General features: G+C 52.6%; 2 protein-coding genes across 4 annotated transcripts in view; one reads left to right on the top strand and one right to left on the bottom strand.

The window, feature by feature from the left end:
• Positions 1-18,974: 18,974 nt before the first annotated feature.
• Positions 18,975-23,678, bottom strand: RPS24 (ribosomal protein S24). 2 transcript variants are annotated; one of them, XM_012926462.2, is made up of 6 exons: positions 23,599-23,676; positions 22,453-22,518; positions 22,159-22,368; positions 21,499-21,609; positions 19,430-19,450; positions 18,975-19,070 (listed from the first exon to the last, which is right to left on the bottom strand). In XM_012926462.2, exons 1-5 carry the CDS (start codon positions 23,599-23,601, stop codon positions 19,448-19,450), a joined length of 393 nt encoding a protein of 130 aa, XP_012781916.1. In that variant the 5' UTR covers positions 23,602-23,676; the 3' UTR covers positions 18,975-19,070; positions 19,430-19,447. The 2 variants fall into 2 exon arrangements, with proteins under 2 accessions (XP_012781916.1, XP_012781912.1); XM_012926458.2 differs by lacking the exon at positions 19,430-19,450 and having other exon boundaries at positions 19,001-19,070; positions 23,599-23,678.
• Positions 23,679-24,012: 334 nt separating this feature from the next.
• POLR3A (RNA polymerase III subunit A) overlaps positions 24,013-24,229 on the top strand; it is a 44,345-nt gene continuing 44,128 nt past the window's right edge. The window contains exon 1 of one of the 2 annotated variants that reach the window (XM_004583518.4): positions 24,013-24,169. In XM_004583518.4, the coding sequence (XP_004583575.2) occupies positions 24,126-24,169 (44 nt within the window). In that variant the 5' untranslated portion in view covers positions 24,013-24,125. The remainder of the gene's footprint in view (positions 24,170-24,229) is intronic. The other variant, XM_058671679.1, reaches the window with a different exon arrangement.

Here is a 24,229-nt window from a genome sequence, read left to right as displayed (position 1 = left end):
TCTGCATTGAAGAAAACAGGGACGTGGGATCCAAATTTGAGACCAGGACATTAATCAACCACAGCTCTAATGAATGAGATCATAACAGTTATGCCTTCTTCAGGAATTAGCCAAAACTGTAGTGTACACTTAAAATACACTGAATTCCAGAATTGTAAGCTAAGGCTCAGCTTCAAAGATTGGCACTTCTTGTCAATCATAATAATAATTAGAGGCTTCCATTTATATGATTGGTATAATAAGTGCCTTCCAGGGTGGGTGTTCAGCCAGGGGTTAAGCCAACACTTGGGGAGCCTACATTCTGTACTGATTCCAACTTCCTGGTATGTGCACCTGAGAGGTAATAGTGATGATGGCCAAGTGGTTGGGTCCCTGCCACCACATGGGAGACCTAGACGGGTCTCTCAGCCCGACTCAGCTCGGGCCCAATTGCAGCAGTTGCAGGCATTCGGAGAGTGAATAGGCAGATGAGATCTCTCTCTCTCTCTCTCTCTCTCTCTCCCTTGCCTTATGAATAAAATAGATACTTTTAAAGTGCCTTCCAATGAATGTGTCAACTTAAACCCAGCAAATCTGAAATAGAATGTGAGCACTCCAAGAGGTATGTGAAGTGCTGAGCCAATCCCCTGCCTGCAGGACAGCCTTCAGGGCTGGGGAAGAAGCCCAAGGGCCTGGAGCCTCATCCCATGTGCCAAAGCATGCACTTGGGTAAAGCTGATGCCAACACAAGCCTCTGCTGGCTTCATGTCACCAAACACTGTGGCTCTGCAGGTATAGCGTGTATCAAAACACTTCCAAAACTCATAGAGAGCAGAGTTAAGGGGCTAGCACCACGGCATAGCACATTAAACCTCTGCCTACAGTGCCAGCATCCCGTGTGCGGCCCTGGTTCAAGTCCAAGAGTAGCCTACTGCAGTGGTGGTTTAACATACTCCCAAAATCTTCCCTGTTCTTAGACATCAGGGGCAGCCACCCACTCGGTGAAAATCAGACCACGAGAAACAACCTGGGGAGCTTTGCAGCAGGTTCTGCTCTCCGGGTCCATAGCAGACATGCTAATGTGTACTTGCCAGGCCCATGGCCCCAGCTAAAGGGGCAGCCTGAGGTAGCTATGGTTGAAGACATGCCCCTTACTTGGACCAGAAATAGGTACCTGACCCAAAGACATGAAGAGCAGGTGAAGATGGGCCAGGAACAGGGCTATGCAGGGGAGGAAGGCAGGAAAGCCAAGGCAATCTTCTGCAGTAACATTCCCCATGGTCAACAGCACGGGAAACTTGTTGCTGACTCACCCAACCCCTCTCACACGGATGACACTGGGAGACTGATGGCAAAGGGACAGGGCATGCTCTCCAAGGCCCTGTGTCAGATTACCTAGAGGCCCTGAACTGACCAAGAGGGTACCTGTTCAACAGAATCCCTGCTCGGGCCACCCACAAGTCCACCAGCTCAGCAACTTAGCCCCCTACTCCCTGGGTGACCAAGAGTGTGTTGCACAGAGCAAGGACCTGCCCCCACACACTGCAGACACAAGGGAAAAGCACAGGTCACCTTCAGGGACCTGCACTGACACTGTCTGATCTGAACAGAAGTGGATCTGCCACGGGGAGGATCATCTTCCACCAGCCCAGGACATTAAAGTGTGGTGCGTGTGAGAGCATGAAGTCTGTCAGCAGCATCTGGATCGAGTACACATCCAGCATCTTCCTTCTCAATGAGAAGGATCTGTTCCAGAAGGTCCTTCAACACCTGCTTCTCCACATACACAGGGTCAGCCAGTGTAGCAAGGCCAGCAGTTCCACACAGAGTTTGTTTGGGGACCTGAATCCAGCCAAGGATACCGAGATCTAAGTTCACCTCAGTTACAGCACCCACTGTAAGAACAGCCAGCAGCTCGCAGTGCACACGCTGTCATCCGGAGCAACCAGAAGGGATTTGAGCTACTCCTGACGGAAGGGGCACCGCAGCCAACGCTGCTCCCCCAGCCCCTGGAGAAGATGAGGCCAAAAGGGGCCGGCACAATGACTCAACTGGCTTATCCTCTCCCTGTAAGTGTTTACATCCCATATGGATGCTGGTTCATGTCCCGGCTACTCCATTCCCATCCAGCTCCTTGTTTGTGATCTGGGAAAGCACTGAAGTATGGCCCAAGTCCTCGGGACCCTGCACCTGCATGGGAGACCTGGAAGAAACCCCTGGCTTTGGATCTACTCAGTCATGATAACTATTTGGGGATTCTCTGTCTCTCCTTCTCTCTGCAAATCTGCCTTTCCAATAAAAATAAATCTTTAAAAAAAAAATAAGAAGAGGCAAAAACCCACTCTCCCTGCCTGCCTCTACTCCTGGTCACTTCTTCCCCCTCTTCTCCCTGACCCTGGCTCCCTATGCCTCTCCCAGCCCTCACACACTTGGTCCCCACAGGTCTTACCCTTGTCCATGATATCAGCAATGACTGTGTAACTTCTTCACAGGCACCTGTCCTGGGTCCTATCCTTAGACAGAGAAGGACTCATACAGCAAGGCTTGGTGATGCACCCACTTCTGAGCCAGGAGTCGCTGGCTGTGACCACATCAGCTCTCACCCTGCCCAAGGCAAAATGTTGGCAGGAAGCCTCCTACCTTCCCCTAGTCACTCAGGAGCTTCAGTGGAAAAAAAAATACAAGAAACACGATACCTATCCTTCCTCAAGCCTGTGGCTCCACCAGGCCAAGTGTTTCTTGAAGTCAGCAGCCATCCCTGGTTGCATTTGGAGCTCAGCACCTACCATAGGTACACCGTATCTGCTCCATTTGGTGCTGGTAGAACAAATTATCCCTCTAGAGAACTCGGTGCCTTGGCTTGGATAAGAGGGAAGGGGAAACGAGGAGGTGGGGTACGAGAAGGTTGGCATTTGGTGGCATGTCCTAATGGGAAAAGAGCTATAGATAGAGAGGGCCCAGCGTCAGGGCTAGAGACCTGGGGGTCTCCCACACAGAACTGGCCATTGGAGATGTGGGAACCATTTGAGTGCTCAGGAGATAGGAGAAAAGCAGAGGATGAGGACCCTGGTGATGCTCTCCAAATCGTTTCAGTCACAGACCCTCACTCCAAGTGTGTACAACAGGATGCCCCTTTGGATGCTTCTGGATTGACATGGGGACACATAGCCAAGGGCAGAGGTGTCCACTATCACACAGGAGGGACACAGCCAAGGGCAGAGGTGTCCGCTATCACACAGGGGGACACAGCCAAGGGCAGAGATGTCCACTATCACACAGGGGGGACACAGCCAAGGACAGAGGTGTCCACTATCACACAGGGGGGAGAGTCACCAGCAACAGACACCACCCCCTCACCAAGGATTGCATCTGGAAGATGAATAGCCCCTTATCATAGCCCAACTCCAACCATCTTACTCACACTTACACACACATGCGTGCATGTGCGCACACAAATGCAGGCAGAATCTAAGCTAAAAATTGAGTCTGGGGCCCGGCAGCGTGGCCTAGCAGCTAAAGTCCTCGCCTTGAAAGCCCCGGGATCCCATATGGGCGCCGGTTCTAATCCCGGCAGCGCCACTTCCCATCCAGCTCCCTGCTTGTGGCCTGGGAAAGCAGTTGAGGACGGCCCAATGCATTGGGACCCTGCACCCGCGTGGGAGACCCGGAAGAGGTTCCTGGATCCCTGCATCGGATAGGCGCGCACCGGCCCGTTGCGGCTCACTTGGGGAGTGAAACATCAGATGGAAGATCTTCCTCTCTGTCTCTCCTCCTCTCTGTATATCCAGCTTTCCAATAATAATAAATCTTTAAAAAAAAATGAGTCTGGATTCGTTTACGTTGCTCTAAAGAGAAGGGCTCCAAGACCATCGTTCTTGGAAATGGGTAGGGGGTGTCCAAGAGATGGGAAGCCGACTTGTTGCCCCCCAGCCAGCTGCTTGCTGAGTACAAAACCTGCAGCCCAGTCCTGTGACTGCTGGCAGAAAAGAACACAGTCTTACATGAGATCAACCCAGAACTCTCGAGGCTGTGAGATACACGTGGGTGAGGAACGGGCCGCCCACTTTCCCTCGACATTTCTAAAGGCCAAGGACTGTGTGCACGGCTGTGGGGTAGAGTGCCCAGGGGTATGCATACTTGACCCCATGGGTCCCCACATGTAGCCACATGGAGGTGCAAAAGTGAGAGCACACACAACCCTGAAGAAGCAAGACTGCACCCCAGAAGGCGAGTGGGAGTACACACCACCCAAGCGGCCGTAAGGAGAGCCACTGACTCTGCTGGGCCGTGTGGGACAGCAAGTGCTGGTGAAGGACAGACCCTACCCCAAGGATGCCATCCCACCATCCACAGCACAGACCGCCACAGCAGCCGTAGCAGCAAGCCATGGAGGGGAAGATACCAGAGCAGGGTCTTCCTGCCAGCACAGGGACCCCTTCTTCACCCACCCCCATGGAAAGCCCTGCCGCTAACCCGAGATAGCTGAGATCCCAAGAGTCAGGTCTCTGGATGGACACAAAAGAGACAGAGCAGACTTGGCTCCATCCCCAGCTCTGTTCTCAAATCCAGGCAGGGCCCCCCACGAGCAAGGGACTCCGTCAGACACAAACCTGAAGCTTTGAACCACACCAGGCTTTAAGTGACCACAAAGCCATAGACCCCGCTCTAGCTGGTGTTGGGGCAACTAACTTGTCAGAATTCCACACGAGTCGACAGGTGCACCAAGCCTGAATGTGGGATCTCCTTCAGCCAATGAGCGAAGCCATGAGAGGCAGCGCAGTTTCGGTCCCAACCCTGCTCCTCTAGAAGATAGAACTGAAGTCAGAACCTCCTCAGTCTTAATTACCAAACAAAAAAGTAACCAGGCGAGCCACTCACTGTATGTCTTTATTTATACTGTCATCTGCTCCAGCATTTTAATATCCAACTTTCCGTTGGAAGACAGATGCCTGGATGTTCACACCCGTTCTAATGGCTTCATACCCTGAGTGCTGGAGCAGGGAGGGGGCTTCTACGAGGGGGGTGGTGAAAGCTACCACCACATTGAGTACAACTTTGGAGCAAATGGGTTTGAATATTCATTAAACAACATTTAATTTAAACACCCAAACTCTGAAAGCAGGAGCATATGGCCTGTTTTATTTTACATAAACTGAATAGGAGGTTGGGCCATTAGTTTCTGCAGACACAATGTTCATTACCAATGAAGAATGCCTGCCTCCGAGGGCATCCCAGCACTGTGCTGGACCCATGGCCCTCAACAGAGTCAGAAAAGCTCAGGTCCAAGCTCCTCAGTGGCCCACTTGTGGTGGCACAGTCACAGCAGCCAAATAAATCCCTGTCACCCATCGGGAGGGCAGATGTGACTCAGCTGACCCCTGGGATTGTGTCTGGAGAAGGTGGGTAAGAATTTCAGGTGCCCAAGGCAGAGTCCAGATGGTGCAAGCGTGTTCTCCTCCATCCAGGCGGCAGCCACAGCAGATCCAGGGGCTCTGTGTGCCCTGTACAGGAAGTGCTGGGTAGAGCCAGGTGTGTGTACCCACAGCTTGTGTGAAGGAGCCAGTGCCCCTATGGTACCCTGGGGAAGTGCCAGTTGTGTGTATGCTTCAGTGGGAGGGTTCCAAGAGTGAGAGGCATGTGTGCGCAGGTGCCCACATGTGCACTGGTCTCTCTGGTCACATGCTTGAGGCTCCGTATGCATGTTCCCAGCAGGTCCCCATGGGACACAATAAGCATGCTCTGCAGCTGTGTGTGTGAGTAAGTGTGTAGAAGACACATCTACAGAGCTCCTCTCTCTCTCTGTCACACACACACACATAGTACTTCAAAAGGTTCCTGGACATGAATTTCAAGATGTTTATTTTGGGGCAAAAATATTTTTTGAAATCTATGCATATGAATGTTCTTTAAAGAGTAGATGGGAAATATGTCCCACTTAAAAAAAAAAAACTACTTGGGGGCTGGCACTGAGGTGTAGTGGTTGAGCTGCCACCTGTGATGTAAGCATACCATATGGACACTGGCTTGAGTTTCAGTTGCTCTGCTTCTAATCCAATTTTCCGCTATGCATCTGGGAAAGTGGCAGAAGATGGTCCAAGTTCTTGGGAGTTCCAATCCCTGGCTTCAGCCTGACTTAGCATCGGTCATTGCAGCCATCTGGAGAATGAGCCAGTGGATGAAGGATGTGTGTGCATGTGTGTGTATGTGTGTGTGTGTGCATATGTGTGGTGTGTGTTGTGTGAGTACATGTGGGTTGTGTATGCATGTGTTTGCTTCCCTACCTCCTTGTTCCTCTGATTTTCAAATAAGCAAATAAATTCTTTAGGGAAAAAAAATGGCTCAAAAAGCCAAAGAACTATGCATGGGTCACAAAATATTTTACACTGAGGTAAGCACATTTTTAAAAGATTCATTTATTTCTTTGAAAAACAGAGTCACAGAGGGAGAGACAGAGATCTTCATCCACTGATTCACTCCCAACAACCAGGGCTCAATCAGGTTGAAGCCAGGAGCCAGGAGCTTCTTCCTAGTCTCCCGTGTGGGTGCAGGAGCCCAAGGATGTGGGCCATCCTCTGCTGCTTTCTCAGATGCATTAACATGGAGCTGGACCAGGACACAAACGGGCACCCATGAGATGCCAGAGTCACAGCTGGTGGCTTTACCTATTATACCACAGTGCCATCTCCTTAAACAAATATTTTAATTTCATTTTCCTATGAACTTCTTCAACATTTTTTAAATCTTCATTTATTTTATAGGTAGAGGCACACAGACAGATACCGAGAGCTCTTCCATCTGCTGGTTCACTCTCCAAATGGCCACAACAACCAGACTGAAGCTGGACCCCAATCTTAGTCTCCACATGATTGACAGGAACCCAAGTGCTTAAGCCATCATCTGCTCCCTCCCAGGATGCAAGGAATAGGACAGTACAATTGGAAGAGGAGTAGAGACCCCAATTCAGAGAACAGATGTAGATGTCCCACATAGTGCCGGGCCCACTACATTAACTGCCTCCTACCCCTACAAATTTCTTAAGTATCCCCATGCACATTCACACACCACAGACGCATACACAGAGATACAACTTGAGTGCCTGTCACTGGAAGGTTTGTAATTTGGGGCCCAAGCACACCTCCTACAGGGTCTGTGGTTAGAAGACAGGGACGCATGAACTTGGGTAGGGAACCTACTTGCTCTCAGATTCTTTGCATGGTGACCGCGGACCACAGAGCCCCTCGGTGTGAGTAGTTCCAGTGACTGGCCAACAGACGTGTTCACACAAGGTCAAAGAATGTCCCTCAGCTGTTTGTGACTATTCTTGCACTTTAAAAACTCTTAGACCTGCCTGAGATACTGTTATCACAGCACTAACAATAATTTTTTTAAAAAAGCATTGCTGCTTCATCACAAATGTTTAAATATTCTGCTAAGTGTAGCCAATCAGCACTGGTTTTCTCTGCGAGCAGGAGTTGTCCCTGGGTCGCTGCCTGCCAAAGATAATCACCCTGATAATGAGGTGGCACAGGGCATCATTGGCACCACCGGTGCCCATGTGGACTTGTGCAGGGACCTCAGATTGAGGGGTTACAGGTGCCATCCCCTCAGAGTGAGACCCTCCCCAAAAAGCATGTCCATGGTGGGAAGAGATAAGAAGCCAGTGGCTCCGTGGGAATACAGGTCTCTCCCATGGTCCCCACAGAGCTGGGACTCATGCTGAGGAGCCCATGCTCCTGCTACCCACGCATGAGTCTTGGAGCGTGGCCCCAGCCCGGCTTAGGCAGCTGAAGTGTGATGCAACACATAAAAGCACTCTGTGTATATTTTTCTCTGGCTTTCAAATAAACACAAATTATTATTTTCTCTTTTTTTAAGATTTATTTTTGTTGGAAAAGCATATCAGATTTACAGAGAGAAGGAGAGACAGAGAGAAAACTCTTCTAGCCGCTGGTTCACTCCCCAGCTGGTCAGAATGGCTGGAGCTGAGCCTATCGGAAGCCAGAATCCAGGAGGTTCTTCCGGGTCTCCCACACTGGTGCAGGGTTCCAAGGCTTTGGACCGTCCACTACTGCTTTCCCAGGCCACAAGCAGGGAGCTAGATGGGAAGTGGAGCAGCTAGGACAGGAACCAGTGCCCCGTGGGATCCTGGTATTTGTAAAGACTTAGCCATTGAGTCAGTGCACTGGGTCCAACGAATTAGTTATTTAAAAGAAAGAAAGAAAAGAAGAGAAAAAGAAGAAAGAAAGTAAAGCAGTTATCCACTTGAAGCACACGTATTAGCTCCCATAAATACAGTCCAGAAACAGGGCTGATGCAGACACCAGCTCCCCTCCCCTGAACGTCGTATGTGCTCTAGCTGCCTTCCCTCATGACAGCAAGCTGTCTGTGGCAGGTGCGACCTCTGAGCCCCCACCATCTGTGGGATCCCTCTCACCCATGCCCAGGACAAAGCAGAGAACAGGTTCTCCACAAGTCTCTTCATTTCCATGAAGTATCGCGGGCATCTCACAGGCAGTGCCCTGGGGCAGGAGCCACCTTCCAGCCCCGTGCCCAGCCCCACCGCCAACAGAGAAAGCACCTGCCAGCAGTCTGGGGTTTACTGAGTGAGGTGGAGCAGGGGAATTCCTGGGGGTACCTCAGTTTCCCCATGCAGACCAACCACAGCTAGGGCAGATGCCAGTCCCATGGTCCTCTTCTGCCTGAGACTCAGCCATTCGGTCTCCCTTCTCCATTTCCCAACCCATCCCATGACCCACACTGCCACCCAACCATCAATCACTCAACAGGTATTTCTTCTCCTGGGTACCAGGTGCTGTAGATACAACAGTTACCAAACCAGACACACACACAAATCTGTGGGGGCAGGTACTTAGCCCAGAGGTTACCATGCCACACGGACACCTGCCTCTCACAGCAGAGTACCTGGGTTCGAGTCCCAGCTTTACCCCTGATGCCAGCTTGCTGTTAAAAGGGGCATCTTGGGAGGCAGAAGAGATATTGAAGTGCTTGGGTTCCTGCCATCCACTTGGGAGACTTGCCTTGTGCTGCTGACTCCCAGCTTCAGCCCAGCCCCAGGCTATTGTGGGAAAGTAGGGACATGAACTTGTGGGTGCAAGAGAGCTCTCTGCCTCCTGCCTCTATAAGTAATTAATTTTTAAAAACCACACCCTTGACCTCCACAAAGCTTTCTTGCTAGTAGGGCATAGGCAAGAAAATATTCAAAGTGGATGCTGAGGAGTAAGAATCAAAGCAGCAAAGAAACCAGAGAAAGGGTCAGGAGAAAGTGGGCAGAGGCCGGGCCTGGGCTGCGGCGGGGTGAGCCTACAGCGTCTGCTGGGTGGGATGTGACCATCCCAACACTCTACACGGAGGCACGCGCTCCTCGACTCACACTGTCACAGCCTCACGCTGGCTGCTGCCTGCTGAACAAACCGATGGGGAAAACTCTTATGAGGGGTACAGTGAGGTGACAGCAGCAGGCACACAGGAGAGCAGGGCAGGGGCTCGGACAGAAGGCTGCGGGGGGAAGTAGGAAGCAGTCAGCCTTTGGAAGGATGTGGAGGCAGAGGAGGCAAGATGAGCTGATACGCTGAGTGCCAATGCTAACAGCAAAGCTTCCTGGCTGCACCAATGCAGAGATGTCACCCACGGGGCAGGAAGAGTGGAACGGATCCAGGGAAAGTGGGAAGTCAGGCACTGTGCTCAAGCCCAATGCCCTTTGTAAGAGGTATAGGTAAGGGCCTAGCACGGTAGCCTAGTGGCTGAAGTCCTGACCTCACATGCGCCAGGATTCCATATGGGTGCTGGTTTGTATCCCAGCTGCTCCACTTCCCATCCAGTTCCCTGCTTATGGCTTCGGAAAGCAGTTAAGGATGGCCCAAAGCCTTGGAACCCAGCACCCGTGTGGGAGACCCGGAAGAAGTTCCTGGCTTCGGATTAGCTCAGCTCTGACCATTGAGGCAACTTGAAGAGTAAACTACTGGACAGATCTTCCTTTCTATCTCTCCTACTCTCTGTATATCTGACTTTGCAATAAAAATAAATAAGTCTTTAAAAGGGGGCGAGGGGAGACGGAGGAGGCACAGCCGATGAATGGTACCACACCTCTACTTTCAAAAAAAAGGCCCCTAGCAGGCCTGGGCTTTCCACTCGCCACCTTGTCCCTCCCCACAGAGTCCAGTACTGCTCCCTGCCCTAAGCCACTGTTTTTTTCTTGCCTTTGGGTCTAGGTGCCTGCAGCAACCACTCCCACTCTCTTTCTGCACAGCGCCTCCAGGAGACTGTACAACAGAGAACTTTCTAGTAGCTTCCAGAAGTCACCTTCTGTGCGTTCTGGTCCTGGGTTCCTGCACTTTGCCCCCCTCCCTTACCCCAGTTATGGGCCCGGGGAAGTTCAGCAACAGACACAGGCCAGCCGAGAGCGGCCCCCGCAGCAGGGACCATCGCCAAAGGCCACCTGGGACACATAGGAAGGGGCTTGAAGGGAAGGCGCTTGGGAGGCAGATGACAACAGGCAGATACCCGTGAGAGGCTGAGAGCCAGATGACAACAGCGTGATCTGGGCAGCCTGCCTTTACTCCTGCAGCGCCCTCCTCCACGTGGGATGGCCTGCCCTTCCACTTTGATTCCACAGTCAGAGCCGGTTCATGCAGGCCATTGCCCCAGAACACATCTCCTCCACAGGCCCTCGCTCACTATCCATGTTCAACACACCGCTCGGGAGGGCTCATGTCCCGGCTGCTCCGCTTCCATCCAGCTCCCTCCTAGGAAAGCAGTAGAGAATGGCCTAAAGCCTTGGGACCCTGCACCCGAGTAGATGACTCAGAGGAATCTGGCTTCTGGCTTCGGATCAGCCATTACAGTCATTTGGGGAATGAAGCAGCAAATGGAAGATCTTTCTCTCTGTTCCTCCATCTCTTTGTAAGTCTGATTCGATTTCACACACACATACCCTCTTTCCCCAGCTATATGAGCCCAGAGAGTCTTACACCCATCGTGGCACCTGCCTCACTCTCAGTACCAGACTGCCAAAGTCCAGGGTTCCCTCCAAGACACCTCCCAAACACACCTCCAATCCCACTCCTGCCCTGCGCCGCTGGAAACCCCCTCCTGCCTCCAGCCCCTCCCTGCAGCAGGCTGTGTAGTGGTGACAACACTGGTCTCCCCCGCACCCCCACACACACTTTGAGGCCCTGCTTTCACCTTGCTCAAGTTCACACCCATCTACTCTCACCTGCGATAGAATCTACATGCAGACTTTGGCACAGCAGGTGCATCATAAATCCTCTGGGATATCAGATGGCCACACACAGCGCCTATGACACAGGCATCACCCTGGAAGGTGCGCTGTTCTCCCAGAGGGCAGCCTGTTCTTTGCAGGGAAACACAATGCAGGCCCCTCCCAGCCCTCCCCCTACTCCGGTGAGCTGCTATCCCACAGCCACCCCCATCTCCTCTCACCTTCAGAACACAGAGGAGCTGGAGAGCGCTTCCTTCCCCGCTCCCACCCTCCCTCACCTTCCGCCCAGGGACGTTCTGAGAATTAATGGGATAACAGATGAAGTGCCTCCAAGGAAACGGGCTACATAAATCCAAAGTGTTGTTATTAAATTCCAAATTTAGCCCTCGGGATTGGTGAGACGTGACAGATCTGGGCTGGGAGCATTCCCAGCTGCACGGACAGGAAGTCCCTGCAAAATCACAAGGCTTTGGGGAGGGGGAGTGGAGTTACAGAAGACCCTACAAAATCCCCCAGGTCTGCGCCTCACTCAAGACCCAAACATCCCCTATGGCAATCCCACCAGGAAACAGACTTGCTCGTCTGTCACCGCCAGCAGGAAGCTCAGCCTCCATCAGCTGCAGCCCTGGCCGTCTTCCCATGGTTTGCACACTCCCTTCAGAGCAAATCGCACCCTGTCCCCACTGTGGATCCCGGCTGCTCCACCCCCTGACCAGGCCTCACATCCCAGGTCATCAGCTGCAGAAAGGCCAGCCCTAAGGCCCTCTTTCTTGGTGGCTGCCAATACTTCACAGAGCCCAGGTAGGATCCAGCAGCCTGGGGGCTCCCTCACTCTGACAGCCCACCTGTTGTGGAAGCAACTGGGGGGCAGCTCACATTTTTCATTCTTCCAGTCTTCCCAGACAAGTCAAAATCCTTGCTGGTCAGGACACCCACAGAACCCCAGGAACAGTAGCCAAGCTACTATAAGCAGACACTCCAAATACCAGGAGGGAACCGGCCCCCACAGCCACACGGATTTGCTCATTGCTGCCAGCTTAGTAAGGAGCCACTCTTGGTCAGTGGTGTCAAGTTGGAATGTCAGTTCTCTGATCTCTGGAATGCAGGCAATACCTTGAACAACTGTTGAGGGGACAGAACGTAATCCTTGCAGCTCAGTGCAAGGCAGGCGATGGGTGCTATGGCACAGTGGGCTAAGCCATCACTTGGGACATCCCATATCCAAGAGCCTGGTTCAAATCCTGGTGCCTCTGCCTGCAGTCCAGTTTCCTGCGTACATGCCCTGGAGGGTAGCCAAAGATGGCTCAAGTGCTTTGGCCTCTTAAGAGACCCAGATGGGGTTCTAGGCTCCTGGGTTGGCCTGGCCCAGTCCCAGCTATAGAAAGGTGAGCCAAATATACCCACCCACACACAGGTCTTCCATTTCTCTCTCAAGAACATAAAAATAAACAGCTTATAAAATAAAGACAGAAGTAAGACGAAGGTATCATTGTCACCTCCACAGGCTCATGGGAGCCCCGACAGCAGCTCTGAGGGTCAGATCCCCTCAGAAAGTGATAACCCAGGGTGCCAGGACATTTCCTCAGGGGAGTATCTTTTCAACAACTAGTGCCAGAGCAATGGGAGATTCACACAATCAAGAATGAAGTCAAAGCCCTTCCTACACATTGACAGGAATAAACTCTGAACGGATCCTACAGACCTAAGAGTGGAAGCTGAAACAACAGAACTGATCAACTACAGGGAGAGTCTTTGTGTTCTTGGGTAAGACCACAGTTTCTCATGTATCATAACAAACCTGAAAGTGACAGGGCCAACACCGTGGCATAGTAGTCTAAGCTCCTGCCTGGGATGTCAGCACCCCATACAGGCGCTGGTTCATGTCCCAAGTGCTCCACTTCTGATCTAACTTCCTGTTTCTGACTTGGGAAAGCAGCAGAGACTGGCCCAAGCCCTTGGACCCCTGCACCTACGTGGGGTGATCTGGCCCCTGGCTTCAGATCAGCTCAGCTCCGGCTGTTGCACCCATTTACCGAGTTAAAACGTTTGTCTTTTGAAGGGTACCACTGGGACAGGGTTTGGCATGGCAACTAAGATCACTTGGGGTGCCCGCAACTCATTGCAGAGTGTATGGCTCAAGTTCTGGCCCCGTATCTCAGCTAACTGCACTGTCCCGGAAGCTAAGGCTGAGCTGTGAGTGACTAGCAGCTAAAGGTCTGTAACCCACATTCACATGGTTGACAAAGCCAGTTCAGGGACAGTACTGACAGACATGCCAATCCTCAGCTCCTACACAAGGGCCAGATGCCATGAGAACAGGGCAATGGAGTAGACAGCACGGCCATACGTTGAGACCTTCAGAACAGAGGGGCACGGCGCGTGAGTGGCCAAGGACTCCACTGTCAGCAGAGCCCTCAAAACCCTCCTTGCTAGGAGTGCGCTGAGGGCCTTGGGCGAGCCTGTCTCCCCTGGGCCTCACCCACAAACAGCAGGGAATTGAACAGGACCCACACATTGCAAGCAGAGGAGCTCGCCCAGGCGCCCCAGAGAAAGCTGCAAGGGCCTCTTTGTTCAACACGGTTCCACCACGAAGAGTGGAGCTTACAGTTTGAGTAATTCCTTCCTTTTTTAAAAAGCAGAGAGAAGGAGAAACAGAGAAAGGCCTTCTATCTGCTGATTCACTCCCCAAATGGTTGCAACTATAGGGCTGGGCCAGGAGCTTCTTCCGGGTCTCCCACGTGGGTGCAGGGGCCCAAGCATTTGGGCCATCTTCTGCTGCTTTCCCAGGTGCATTAGCAGGGAGCTGGATCAGAAGTGGAGCAGCTGGAACTCGAACCAGTGCTCATATGGGATGCCAGCATCACGGGCAGTGGCTTACCCTGTTAAAGCATAATAGCAGGGCTACCTTGGGCAATTTCTTTTTTTTTTTTATTAAGTTTATTCATTAATTACATTGTGTTGTAATTTCGTAGGAACTGGGATTCTTGGGCAATTTCTAAGCAGACTTTGAACACCACCACTGACAGATCAGGAGGCCAGACAACCCATGGCCTGGGAGTCCCCTGTGGCTCTGGGGATGTGCACTTCGAGAAGGGAATTCCAGGGACTCACAGATGCCAGGCCAGGGCTGCCCTCAGAGGCAGTGTTTCCAGAGGAAATTACAGACTGCGACTGAGGGCAGAACACACCACGCATCTCCTGTCTTTCAGTGGTGCAGAACAGAAACCTACAAAGGCGAACTCTGTCCTGTCTCAAGAGCCAGACTTCTAAGAAAAAAAAAATGATGGGTCCCACCTTCTTGCCCACAGCCAGACCCTGGAAAACACCTCTTTAACAAACACGGGAAATGGACGCCCCAAGTCCTGGTATGCACGCCGTTTCTGCGGCGCGGGAAGCCCTCACGCCCAGGGGGCAGGGATGAAGGCTGTGGACAGGGCTTGGGGCCCAGCACGCAGGCACCCCCCTCACCTCGTCAAAGAGCAAGACCGAGGCTCTGCCCTGGAGCTGGAGCGCCACGCTGCACCAGAGCTGGCTGCCGGCCCCTGGCCCTCAGTTTGGCAAAGCCAGCGAGAAGCCGCGCGAAGCCGCCGGGCCCGGCAGCTGCAACGGGGAAGTGCTGTTCGCACAGGATCCGCCGAGGCTCCGCGGCGCGACGCCGTAGACACGGCCTTGCACACGTGAACAGCACAAAGACCTCCAGGTTCAGCTTCCCTACCAGGGCCGAATGCTATAAACAAGATTACCACCCCCCTTAGACCTTCTGTGAGAAGGAAGAGTGACCTCTCCAGTCGATCTGGCATCAGGCTTTTTTCACGCTCGCACTTCAGGGTAGCGGCCTTGACAACAAAGCTTCCAGGCCGCTTCCAAGCCCGTGTCCACAGCGGCCCCTTGTGGCTGGCCACGGGGCGTATCGGCTCTGTTCCCGGAAAGGGAGGGCCGAGCCAGCGACTCTGGCGCACCTGGTCCTATCCTTGCCGACCTCCAGCAGCTCTCCCCGCCCACCTCCAAAGTCACCAGCTCTCCCGGCCCCGACTGCACCTTGCGGAGGACTTGTTAAAAATGCAGAGCTTGGGCCCGGCGGCGTGGCCTAGCGGCTAAAGTCCTCACCTTGAAAGCCCCGGGATCCCATGAGGGCGCCGATTCTAATCCGCGCAGCTCCACTTCCCATCCACCTCCCTGCTTGTGGCCTGGGAAAGCAGTCGAGGACGAACCAAAGCTTTGGGACCCTGCACCCGCATGGGAGACCCGGAAGAAGTTCCTGGTTCCCGGCTTCGGATCAGCACAGCGCTGGCCGTTGTGGCTTACTTGGGGAGTGAATCATCAGACGAAAGATCTTCCTCTGTCTCTCCTCCTCTCTGTATATCTGGCTTTGTAATAAAAATAAATAAATCTTAAACAAAAAATGCAGATCTTGTCAGGCCGCCTAGCTTCTGACCTGGGAGATGAGGGATGCCAGGATGCTGTATTTGTTGTTTGGTTGGTGTTTTGTTTTGTTTTGTTTTGTTTTGGATTTACTTATTTTCATTCCACAAACCCTAGTCCCCAGTAGTACAAGAATATTGTAACATTCACAAATTCATTAAAAGTAAATATATGTGAGGGGAGAAATCCTAGCCCCTTCGTGAGATGAAATACAAATGTCCCCAGGCTCACCCTACATTGCCAGCACTGCACAGCCTTGACCGTGTGCCTTAACCTCCCTGTAAAATGGGGCCACACTCCCTCCCTCATCTCTTTTGAAAATAGTGAAGGAACCAATCTGCACCACATACTTAGCTCAGTGCTGGAGCTTATCCTACTCCCAGGATATTAACAATCCTAAAAGCACTATTGGTCACCCAGCAGCTTATCAAGGAAGGACAGTGTGTCCTACTGGGGACAGAATTCTCAGAACCTGCCTAGTCGGAAGCATCTTCTTGGTGCTGTTAAAACTTCAGACCCTAGGAAATCTGGGGCAAGAAACTGGAGATATATATATATATGTATATATATATATATATAGAGAGAGAGAGAGAGAGAGAGAGAGAGAGAGAGAGAGAGAATTTATTTTTATTGCTAAGTCAGATACACAGAGAGAAAGATCTTCCCATCCATCAATTCACTCCCCAAGTGACCACAACGTCCGGAGGTGAGCCAATCTGAAACCAGGAGCCAGGAGCCTCTTTCAGGTCTCCCATGCGGGTGCAGGGTCCCAAGGTTTTGGGCTGTCCTCCACTGCTTTCCCAGGTCACAATCAGGGAGCTAGATGAGAAATGGAGCAGCCAGGATATGAACCAGTGCCCATATGGGATCCTGGAGCATGTGCAAGCAGAGGACTTTAGCTAATAGGCTACAGCACCAGGCCCAGACACCTATACTTTTAATTAGTTCCCAAGTGGCCAGCTTGGGAACCCGCTGACCCAGTCCCTGGAGCTGATGCAGAGACAGGGAAATATAAGCTAAGCCCTGAACTCTGCTCCCACTGCACTGAAGAACCACTGCTTGGCCTTGTCCCTTAGCTGTCTGCTTGCTCTTTGCCTCTCCCTTATCTTCCAAGGCCCCAAAGAACACTGCTCCCTGTATGTCAACCAGACAGTCCCCGGAACCATCTGGTGCTCGCCCCTCGGAACCCTCCAGGTCCCAGCCTGCCTGCACTGGCCTTCTTAGCCCCAGTTCCTTTTGTACTTGGGCACTCCTTGCTCTCATGCTAAGAACAGGCACAGTGCTGTAAGTCCTGGGCAGATGGAACTTGAAAGACGTGTACAGCTTATCTCCTTGGGTCCAACAGGGATTCAGGCATCAAGCAGGAGCTCACGTGGGGGGAGTGCGGTTGGCCATCCAACCATCTTACCCAGCAATCCTTTGGTACGTGGCACCTCGCTGGGCATAATTCATAAAGAAATCCAAGTCCACTGCAGGCTTAGAAACCAAACAAAAAAAGACCAAAACAAAAAGATGGACTATGTCACTCGGTGAACTTTTCAGCTACCTCATTGTGCTAGGACTGGCGAGATTCATAACTGTTAAACCATCAAAACCACCTGATCAAGACCCTTAGAGCACGCCCCACATCAGGGTCCTGGGATGGGTGGGAGACTGGGTAGGGCTTCTCCCTTTACCCCAGACAGGGAAAAAAAATGTGGAAATAAGTCTTACCCACTTTTCTGTAGCCCTTGAACCTTTGTGCCCTAGTTAACTATGTGAAGATTGCAAAAAACAAAAAAAAAGCCTGCTCAGTTGAGCGACTTCGCAACACGGGCCTGACAGCTGCCTCTCAGGGTACTGACCATCAAGGGCTGCCATAGTTGTGTCAAACTACAGTGCAACATGCTTACTGTTTTCTATGGTATTTTGTAGAGCTCTTCTGTCGCCTCCCCTTCCTCCCTTTCCCCCTCAGAATTATTACTACTCATTCAGTAATGGTTGCAAGCTGAACTTTCTACTAACACACTAAGTATAGGGCAAAGCAGAAAGCCTGGTATGCTGTAAAGGTGTACTTAAATGTTTCACTGCTGTACTACGTCAAGATGCATCCTACACAATACTTTTTCTCCCCAGTATGTGTCTCCCATTACAACCTATCCATGACAATGTAATTTGACGTGTACCTATTTTGTACTTCGTGTTAAATACAAAGGTGGCAAGAAGCTATCTCTAGGGCCCGGCGCCGTGGTCTAGCGGCTAAAGTCCTCACCTTGAACGCCCCGGATCCCATATGGGCATCGGTTCTAATCCCCGCAGCTCCACTTCCCATCCACCTCCCTGCTTGTGGCCTGGGAAAGCAGTCGAGGATGGCCCAATGCCTTGGGACCCTGCACCCATGTGGGAGACCCGGAAGAGGTTCCTGGTTCCCAGCTTCGGATCGGCGCACACTGGCCGTTGCGGCTCACTTGGGGAGTGAATCATCGGATGTAAGATCTTCCTGTCTCTCCTCCTCTCTGTATATCTTACTTTGTAATAAAACAAATAAATCTTTAAAAAAAAAAAAAAAGCTATCTCTAAACAACTTGCAGGGAACAGTTCAAGGTGCCTGGTTGCTCCAGCATGTACAGAAATCACCAAAGGCTAGGTCAAGCTAAAAAGCACCCCAAACAGGTGTGGTAACATGCAGTGAGTCAGCGATGGCTCAAGCACTTGGGGTCCCAGCAGTTCTGGACTCTAGGCTGCAGCTGGCTACCGAGCACTTGAGGGGTGAACCAGTGGACTGAAGCGCCATCTCTGCCTTTCAAACTAAGCACAAGTTCAATGGTTCGAGTTACAGGGTAGAAGGTGCCACGTGTACTCTTACATTCCCAGGCCAGCTTCTCACGGACGCCCTGGCAGGAAGGTGCCGGCCAGGCATGCCTGCTCCGCTACCCAGGGGCACAGACCACCGGCTTCGGTCTCACCCAGCCTGGCTACACGGACCCTGAGCAGTTCTCCGTGTGTCCTCGCCTTGAAAGCCCCGGGATCCCATATGGGTGCCTGTTCTAGTCCCGGCGGCACCACTTCCCATCCAGCTCTCTGCTTGTGGCCTGGGAAAGCAGTGGAGGACGGCCCAATGCATTGGGACACTGCACCTGCGTGGGAGACCTGGAAGAGGTTCCTGGTTCCCAGCATCGGATCGACGCGCATCGGCCCGTTGTGGCTCACTTGGGGAGTGGGTCATCGGACAGAAGGTCTTCCTCTCTGTCTCTCCTCCTCTGTGTATATCTGGCTGTAATAAAATGAATAAATCTTTAAAAAAAAAAAGGAACATGTGAACGTAAAACCACAGGTGAACTTCAAATGTAGTCCAAACAAGACACACAGGAAGTTTTTTTACAGTTTATTAATTCCCGTGAAAAACTCGCAAATCTCCGCAGATAAGTCACTGCAAAATCTACTCCTTCGGCTGTGAAGAGAAAAAGATTAAGTTAGCAACTATCTTTAGAAGTGTTTTAAAACTTCAAACTTTTTGAACTAAGAAAGGTTCAAGTCTTCACAAAATCCAAAATAACACATGCAGAAGTTATTAACTACCTAGAATCAAATTATGTGAAGTTATTAACAACGTAACATTAACAAATAAAACATTCAAGTTAGAAAACAAAAAAACAGGTTAAACATTAACAACTTTAAAGCACAAAACCATGCTATTAGTATACTTTATGAGGTTACAACTCTTTGGTAAATTATTTGGTAAACGTTTAAACACGATCTTTAGACTTAACCAAAGTATCTAACAATCTACATGAAAAGCTTGAATGATACCTGTTATCCATCTCCAGCTCACTGAATCAGTGGCGGGGAAGGGAAGAGGAAAGAGGGGAAAAAACACATTGTTAATGGTCCCTTTTCAAGCCCGACTCCTCTAAGTGCATGCAGGCACCCTCCAGACGCCTTGTCCTTGAGGGCGAGCGCTGCTCCTTCACTGCGCCAGTCCATTCCAGACACCTCCTGACTACTGTGGCTGATGCAAAGGGGGCATGATGACTACAAGAGACAAGTCATCATGCCACCCTGGTACCACATCCAGGTCGTACCAGTGCCTGCACGTGCGTGAAGCACACAGCTGCGCCCAGGTCCTGTGCTCTGCCCGGCAGCTCATGTCAGACACAGCACCACCACTGGCCGGCCGAGGATCAGTCAAGTCTAATTCAATCAACCTCCACAAAAACACCCAGTCACACACCATGTTCTTTTGAAAGCTTTTCCAGTTGCACACTTTCAAAGTCAGCATCCACACCACAGAAGTGGTGCAAGGAAGTGTTTAAAAGACAGGATCTGACTTTGCAGCAAACACTGCAATTGCTCTTCAAAAGGAGACTACTTAACGCCACCGCGCTGCACCCAGAAGGCCATTGAGCCCAGCACCAGCCCAAGAACTGGTTTTCCTGTCAGCAGTGGTACCAGGGAGCTGCACCTGCACTGGCAACAGCTCAGCCCGCCAATACACGTGGAACTCAAAGGCCCACTGTCCCGGGGAGCCACTCTAGCAGTGCAGGTCCTGCTGGCAGTTTCTCCTAACCCACACCTTCAAGGTGCTGGTGGGGAGTCAGTGGCCACAGTCCACACAGGAGCACTAAGCTGCCTGCTTTGCTAGCAGCAGTCTGCCAAAAGCCCCCCACCCTGACCCATAGCACACTCAGGCTGAGCAAGTAAAAAGGAAATATGGAACAAGACATTCATGTTACAGTGCTGTAACAGGCTCTGATGGGAGTTTATAATCCCAAAGAGAGTTCAATAAAGGTGGCACTGAAACCTGGACATTATGCAAGAACAAGGTAAGCAAGTGCCAGGTGTGCATTGACAAGGTTTTCCACATCTGCCCCAGAATTAACTTGCTGTGGCCCCCAAGAGCTCCAGTGTGACACACCCTCCAACCCCAGGGGCCAACAGCCCAAAGTCACAGGCCCTCAATAAGCCCAGCGCTAACTACAGCCTTTCCTGAACACCCCGCCATTTCCCAAGTGCAGAATGAACAGGTGCTCCTCTTCCTCTGGTGAGGCACCTCTCGACATACCATGTGCTTCTGAGCTTCCCAGGTGACTGCGAGTCAAGCCCTTCTCCTCTGCTCATAATATGCTATCTCAAAATGGCATTGACATTCAATTTGATCACACTATCAAATTGTAGTACAAACGCTAACATGCAAAGCGAACTCAGTGAATGTGACACATCCCCACACCGTGCTTACAATCTCAGTACCTGCTAGACACTTCATTTCTGATGAACAAGAAATCCAAGTAGGAAGGAGAAAGCAAAAAAAATTCACAGAACACTTGATTATTTGTTAATTTAACAACCCACCACCTTAATTCAACTATTCACAACTAGCTAGCAAAGCTGGTACAAAGTTGCTCATCACTCCAGTCACCGAGCTCTGGACTAATTGGAAGCAAGGCTGGGATCTCTGGGCGCCTCCACAGGGCGCCAGGCAAAGCACGGGCCACACTGATACAGCCGTTCCTTAAGCCAGGACCGGTGAGCGGTGGAGTTTAATCCCAGGGATGGAGACCCGCTCTCCTACAACGGCAGGTGACAATGGGCAGTCAAAGGAAAACTCCCCAACAGGGCTCACCGGGAGCCCTCCGGGACGGCTGCACCAATGTGGCCCCATGCTTCACCTCTCATCAGGGCTGCGGGGGTGGGCCAAGCTACTCTACTCAGGTGTAGGGTGCAGACACTATGCCACACAGCCTCTGGGAACACGTTACCTTCTGTCATCCAGCACAAGGGGTGGGGGGGGGGGAGAAACATTAAGATACATCATTAACAAAATCAATACTTTGCAAACACTCAAGATCCACAAATGAGCCGGCATTCCTGAGGGACTGTACCTTTTTGCCAGCACCGACGTTGGCCTTGGCAGTTCCCCGGACCTTCTTCATCCGGTTCTTCCTCTCCTTCCGCTGCTTCCTCGAAGTCTTCTTTTTCTCATACAGGCCATGCTGCGGACACACAGTCTCATCACCCACACTGCCCACCAAGCCTGCCACCGCCCCAGGACCTTCGCCTGGCCTGGCTGGCAGCCCCCGCTACCTGAAGCGGCCCCCAGGACCTGAGGATACCTGGAGGACCAGGCATCAAATAGGTTTAAAGCGAACAGACTGAAGTAGCATTTCCAGCTGTCAATGCCTGCCATTCACCACCATGGCACAGGATCCCTGCCTAGTGCACTCTGCAGTGCCTGGCAGGAGAGGTGACCCGGAAACGGCCCTGGTTCCAAGATTTCTGAGAGTAAGCCCAAATGCCAAGGACATCAGCAGCAGCCTGCTTTCCCCACCTCATCCCTCCACCCTAATTGCTCAGCACTCCTAAACCCACCTTCCAAACCCGACTCAAGACACCAGGCTGCAACGCTAACCCCCAGGCCTGCCTACAAAGAAACCGCCCTATGAAGCGGGCCAGTCGGTCCTTCCGACCGTGTGGCTTGTCCCTAATACGTATCCACAGCACAACGCTGTGTGCTGCCGAACCAATCTTAAAAAGACACATACTCTTGCGAGTCTGTGTTTCGGCTCGTTTTTCTTGGCGTAGTCCAAGGAATCGTAAATCATGCCAAAGCCCGTTGTCTTGCCACCGCCAAAGTGAGTTCGGAACCCAAACACAAAGATGACGTCGGGCGTAGTCTTGTACATTTTGGCTAGCTTCTCCCGGATTTCTGTCTTGGGCACGGTCGCCTTCCCAGGGTGGAGCACATCGATGACCTGCAAGGAGAAATGAGGTTGACTGTCCGCTCCATCGAAATGCATCTTCAGGTAAACACCCCCTGCCCGGAGGCCCTTCCTCACCATTTGTTTCCTCTGAAGTAGTCGGTTAGTCATGAACTTCCTGGTCCGGATGGTGACTGTGTCATTCTGAAATCAGAACAGAGTCGAGTTTAAAAAAGAAACGCAAATCCAATTTCCCCATCCTGTCAGCAAGCGAGCGCTCAGGACAACAACCAACCAACCAAAGCCGCAGGCCACCTCGGGCAGCCAACCCTGACTTGGTCCCTGTGGAGGTCACTGTCCTGTCCGAAATCGAATCCTGTCCTCGACCCCCTCCCCGCAATCCTGCCTGCACCTGCCTCGGGAAGACGACTTGAGCACCCTGCACCTGAACGTCCCAGGCCTCTGCCCAAGTCAAGGGAGACCCAGACACTACCCAACTGTGGACCACGACCACAAGGAATTTCACCAAAGAGCTGGAGGGCCTGGGCTTAAAGCGGCAAGCCACTACCTGCAAGGTCCTCTCCAGCCGGCCCAGTCCAACGCATGTTTAGGCTTTGCAATGCATTCCCGTTTGTGTCCTTTGAGAACAACACGACATGGGAGCTGCATTTCCTCCCGCAGAAATCGTGGGGCGCTTCTCGACAGCGCACCTGGCCAGGTTTCCTCGGTCAGCCCATCCCGTGGGCGCGTCCCTCCCCGCGAGCTCTCTGCATGGGCAACACGCAGGCTCGGAGTTCACACCGCACTCACGGCCACCCGAGCTCAACCACAAACCCCAAAGTCAGCAACAGGCAACGTCCCACCTTACAACAGGGTGCCCGATCTTCTGAAATAACCAAAGACCAGAGAGCAGACGGCGGCAACCGCAGGGCTGGCGTCTCCGTGCGCCCCTGGGGACGGCGTCCCTGCCCGGACTTGGCGGCCGCGGTCTCAGGTGGCTCCTGCCTCCGCTCTGCCCGCGCGCCGCCTGCAGCCGCCCAGCCCAGCTCGGGGGTCCCGGGCCGCCCACCCAGCCCTGCGCGCTCCAACGTCCTCGGGCGCCATGCACCCACAGCGCCAGGACGCGCCAGCAGCCCGCCAGCTAACTCGGCAAACGGCCTCCACCAAACACGGCCGGCAATACACCGACGAAGCTCTGCGCGCTGGGCGACCCCCCATCAGGGCTGAGGGACGAAGGATGGCTCGGATACGACACAGATGAGGACCAGAGTCTGGGGAACTCACCATGATGGCGGCAAACCCTTACACAGCCAGGGAGCAAAAGAGAGTCGCGAGGGGCCGGCCAATCATATCAGCGTACAAGGAAGGCCCCCGGATGGCGTCGGCGTGTGGGCGTGGCCGGGGCCGCGGGGCTGGCCGAGCCACTGCCTAACTGAAAATGCCTAAGGCAACCTCTTAAACACAGGCTGGCTTGTCATGTGGGTGATGGGCGTGAAGATCGGCAGGCCGTGTCCCGTGTCCTGTGTGCGGACCCGGAGAAAGGACATCAGAAACGGTTCTGCGTTTAGCGGCAGTCTCCGGAGGCGCCACGGGGAAGCGCTGTGGCAGGAGGACCCAGGCCGGCGCGTGCTGAGCCTCTCTGCACAGACCGACGCGCCGGCGAGTAGCGGAAGCCGGAGCGGCCACGTGGGACGCTCTACGGCGGCCGGCAGGGCGCGCGGACGCTTAGCCCGGCGTTCCGGAGCTCCCCGGGCAGCTACGGGCCGCCCTCAGGACGCCGGTTCTCTAACACGACTCCCCGCGGTGCCACCATGGTGAAGGAACAGTTTCGGGAGACGGATGTGGCCAAGAAAATGTAAGAGGGAGCCAGAGCCTCTCACTCTCGGCTTGCAGGACCGAGACGTGCGGGGATGGT

This window comes from Ochotona princeps, chromosome 13 (assembly GCF_030435755.1).
Source record: "Ochotona princeps isolate mOchPri1 chromosome 13, mOchPri1.hap1, whole genome shotgun sequence".
Lineage (NCBI taxonomy): Eukaryota > Metazoa > Chordata > Mammalia > Lagomorpha > Ochotonidae > Ochotona > Ochotona princeps.
This window is presented reverse-complemented; position numbering and strand designations above follow the sequence as displayed.

What these genes read in the sequence shown, in the direction of transcription:
- RPS24 (XM_012926458.2), bottom strand. An exon ending in TACTTCAGAGGAAACAAATG is followed by an intron (nt 22,369 to 22,452) that starts GTGAGGAAGGGC and finishes TTCTCCTTGCAG; the next exon opens with GTCATCGATGTGCTCCACCC. An exon ending in CGAAACACAGACTCGCAAGA is followed by an intron (nt 21,610 to 22,158) that starts GTATGTGTCTTT and finishes GTGTGTCCGCAG; the next exon opens with CATGGCCTGTATGAGAAAAA.